General features: G+C 54.3%; 1 protein-coding gene across 1 annotated transcript; it reads left to right on the top strand.

The window, feature by feature from the left end:
• The first annotated feature begins 706 nt into the window (after positions 1 to 706).
• LOC123058949 (S-norcoclaurine synthase 1) lies at positions 707 to 2,248 on the top strand. Its single transcript, XM_044481617.1, has 2 exons — positions 707 to 1,414; positions 1,520 to 2,248. Exons 1-2 carry the CDS (start codon positions 876 to 878, stop codon positions 2,088 to 2,090), a joined length of 1,110 nt encoding a protein of 369 aa, XP_044337552.1. The 5' UTR covers positions 707 to 875; the 3' UTR covers positions 2,091 to 2,248.
• The last annotated feature ends 1,933 nt before the right edge of the window (positions 2,249 to 4,181 follow it).

The raw sequence follows: 4,181 nt of genomic DNA, 5'->3' as shown, positions 1-4,181 counted from the left end.
TTTCATGAATGCAATAATATTTTGTATGAGATACAGAGATAATTCTTTTGGAACATGTGTTTTTTAAACATGTTCAAGTTTACTTAAGATATATGAATATTTATCCTAAGATACATCATCTATTTTCAAACACAGGGACATTTCTTTTGAAGTATAAGAACATATTTTGATACACGTGAAATTTCTTTTTGCAAGACAATAATTTTCCTTTCACGTGATATTTCCTTTAAATACATGAACGTTTATTTTGAAATACGCGGATATTCATTTTGATATGCCTGAACATTTCTTTTGTATCACTTGTCTACACTCATTATTTCACTGATTTTATTCAAAAGATATAGTGAAATAAATGCATTGTCTTGTTTTAAGGGGCACCGTTTAAAGTTGTTTTCATAGTGAAATTTAACTGTACAAAAAATGGCAATATCAAAAGTTGCCAAAAATTGACAACTTCTTGTGAGATTGGCAAGTAAACATGGTAGCCAACCAAGCACTAGCCAATATTTGGCATTTGCCAAATGTTGGTATTGCCAACTTTTGATATCAACCAATTTTTGGTATCAAACCAATTATGTTCCTTCTAGATACTCCCTTCCCCTCTTTACAAGCAAACAAAGTGGTAGCTGCCGCGTCGGTATCTCAGACTTTTTCTATTGGCATTTGCACAACAGCTCAATTAGCTATTGCAATATACTCCAGCTCGCAGTTTTGTTGGTCGATCTCGTCTCCTTCCTCAACGTGGCGAACGCCACAAGCACAGGACCCCGGACAAGACAAACGTGCCGGCCGCCTTTCACCTGCAACTGCAAGATAAATCACTGACGAGATGAGCAGCCAGCAAGCACAATAATCTATCGACCTCATCTGATCTGATGGCCGACCCCAAGCCGCGGAACCTTGGCGGCTCGCTGCCCGTGCCCAACGTGCAGGACCTCGCCGGCCGCCCCGACGAGCTCACGCTCACGCCCACCCTCCTCCGTCGCTACGTGCGGCCTCAGCCCAACACGGCCGACCTGCGCCCCGACGCCCCTGCCGGCGAAGAACAGGAGCACGTCCCCATCATCGACCTCGGCCGGCTCCTCGGTCCGGACGACCTCGCCGGCGGGCGGGACGAGGAGGCCGCCAGGCTGCGCTCGGCCTGCGAGGACTGGGGGTTCTTCCAGGTGGTGAATCACGGGATACCCGAGGAGACCCTGGAGGAGATGAAGAGGAACGTCATGGGATTCTTCGCGCTCCCGCTGGCGGAGAAGGCGGCCTTTGCGCAGCGGCCCGGAGAGATCGAGGGGTACGGCCAGGCGTTCGTCGTCTCGGAGGAGCAGACGCTCGACTGGGCGGACATGTTCTTCCTCCTCACGCAGCCGCCCAGCTACCGCGATCTCCGCCTCTGGCCGTCCAACCCTTCCACATTCAAGTAAGTAAAACCCATGGACAATCAGCTGACATAAGAAAATCATATCATCGTCAAGCTTCCGCAGGTAGCCACCGTTGTAAGATGTTGATTTGTTTGCTGTGGCAGGAATTGCTTGGAGAACTACTCTGCAGAGGTGCAAAGGGTTGCAGGCGAGCTGCTGGGAGCCATGGCGGAGAACCTGGGCGTGAGAGACCACTCGGACATGACGAGGCTCGCGGCGTCGCAGTCAGTGAGGATGAACTACTACCCGCCTTGCCCGGAGGCGCATGTGGACAGCGTGCTGGGCCTGTCGCCGCACTCGGACGCCGTCGGGCTGACGCTGCTGCTGCAGGTCAGCAAGGTCCCCGGGCTGCAGATCAGGCGGAAAGGCGGCTGGGTCCCGGTCACACCGCTCCCCGGCGCCCTCGTCGTCAACGTCGGCGACGTGATTGAGGTGTTCACCAACGGGAAGTACAGGAGCGTGGAGCACAGGGCGGTGGTTAACGCACGCCACGAGCGGATGTCCATCGCGACGTTCCACAGCGGGAAGTTCGGCACCATGTACGGGCCGCTGGAGGAGGCCGTCGGAGACGAGGAGCCGCGGTACAGGAGTATCAGCGTCGAGGAGTATGTGAAGCTCGTGGTCTCCAGCAAGCTCGACGGCAAGAACATCATGGACGCCATGAAGATCGATTGATGCTTTGATAGCAATACATGTGGCCATCGTCGTGGTGTCCACTAAAGTCTCTCTTATGTCTCTGTTAATGTCTTAATGATGGTTGATTTGAGGCCCGATTTACAGTATAGCCTTGTTCAATGCGGTATTGTGGTTTTATCTACAGCCACAAAAGAGTATTCCGGAACAACTTCCCGTAGATAAAATGAGGGACGCCGTTATGTAAAGGAAAGGTAAGGGCAGCAAATTTACTCCCGCATCCATCCGCAGATGGGGATTAGTTTATGGACACAGATACAGAAGACCGCCATTCAACGTTGGCCGCATATATTTTAACAATTTTATGAATTAACATGATGAAATTTGTGCAAACACGGCGGATTTCATATAAACCGGATGTCATTCATGCAAACCGGTGTCCAAGCCCTCGTTGTTCCCTTCCTGAGACCACATATGTCGTCTTCATGAGCACCAATGATAAGACCGATAAAGTGAAGCTGCTGTCTTCGGTGAGGAAGAGTAGAACACGGGAGACGGACCGGCCCACATGAGACACAAGGCCCTGCCGCCATCCGTGCCCTATTCATCCTCGAAGGAGTCCACACCTTGTTCGCTGCCGGTGGACATGAGGTCCATGATGAAAATGGTGGCGCATGTGCTATCGTCGTCCCGCCGGGCCGCCTGATAGTTCGTCAGGGCTAGAAGGCGTAGCTAGTGTTGTTCTCCTTCGCGATCGCCTGCAGATGCGCCTTCGCGGTGGCCGCTTCCTGACGAGTGGTGGCTTGAGCACGAACGACCTCGTAGATCACACGTTGATCCGCGACGAAGTTGGGGTTCTTCGCGTCCATGGCCTCCACGGCCTCCTCGCTCGCGTGATCCCCGTATATTTGGCCCTCCGCTGGCTGTTGCTGCTCCAGGAGGAACGGGTTGCACCGTTGTTCCTTTTGCGTCTGCTGTAACGCCGACATAGACACTGGCGTAGACTGCACCTCCGACATGGCGGCGTTGTAGTGCGCATGCGCCTGCTCTATGGTGAAGCCGGCGTGCACATGCGCGGGCTCCGGTACGATGTCGTCGGAGCCCGTTGCCATCGTGGGGTCGTCCTCGTCATCGAAGACCTCAGGCGAGCTGGCCGACAAGTCGGCCTCGATCCGCTTGGCACGGCGGCTCTACCAGGCGGCTGCAAGGGCGGCCACCTCTTGCTTCATCTCCGTGGAAAGGCTCTCTCACAGAGCTTTGTCGCCTACAGTCATGGCGGATGCAGTGCAAGGGAGGAGGATGTGGAGCGGCTTGTGTTGTGGCGTGGAGTTAGGCGGTTCTGGCCGCCTTTAAGTAGGGGATTCCTGTTAGGCCAGGCGTTCGGGTTCGTCAATGCGTGGCGCCGAAGTAGGTTTCTTGGGCGATGAGCCTGCTTACTCGCGGCATACGGACGAACGGGGCATTGAATGGGCGTGGTAGATATCCGTCTCGTCCCGTCCAGTAACGTGTCCCTGACACTGAACAGGTGCGGACATCGAGGACGTGTCGTGGGCGGCACCCTCGATCGGCACGCCGCTTCAATGAAGGAGGCAGTGAGAGATCGCGTATGCTCTGAAGCCGGATTCAATGTGGAGCGGACGCTCTACATTGGCATGAATGCGGGCAGCTGGATGAGAACGCGCGCAGGCGAGGAAGGATGGTTTGGGGTGGGCCATGGTGGTCAGAAGCGGGCGTGGCTGTTGTTCGGATGCCCGCAAAGCCCCCACGTTTGTCTTCGGTTTGCGGGAGAAAATACGTCCAGACCCCTTTGGACCGATGCAGGATCGTATTGGATGGCACAAGACGCCCGGACCGCACGGTCTAAATGTATGCGGTCGGTTTGAGAGTCGTCATTGGAGATACCTTAAGTACACATTATTTGTAACGATGATTTTTCGGCTGAAGAAGTTGAACATTGTATTGTATGTAAGAGCATCTCCAGCCGCGCCCCCAACAGGTCCTTTCCAGGCGTTTTTGCCGCGTCGGCGCCGAAAAAACGGCCCAGTCCCCCCCAGAAACCCGTTTTTCGCCGGCTCGGGCCGAAACTGGTGCCGGCGGACCCAGGTAGAACCCGGCGCCCTGGGGGGCGCCTGG

This window comes from Triticum aestivum, chromosome 3A (assembly GCF_018294505.1).
Source record: "Triticum aestivum cultivar Chinese Spring chromosome 3A, IWGSC CS RefSeq v2.1, whole genome shotgun sequence".
NCBI lineage: Eukaryota > Viridiplantae > Streptophyta > Magnoliopsida > Poales > Poaceae > Triticum > Triticum aestivum.
This window is presented reverse-complemented; position numbering and strand designations above follow the sequence as displayed.

Coding starts and splice junctions, on each gene's coding strand:
- LOC123058949 (XM_044481617.1), top strand. CDS start 876: ATGGCCGACCCCAAGCCGCGGAACCTTGGCGGCTCGCTGCCCGTGCCC. Junction 1,415..1,519: donor TCCAACCCTTCCACATTCAA/GTAAGTAAAACC, acceptor TTGCTGTGGCAG/GAATTGCTTGGAGAACTACT.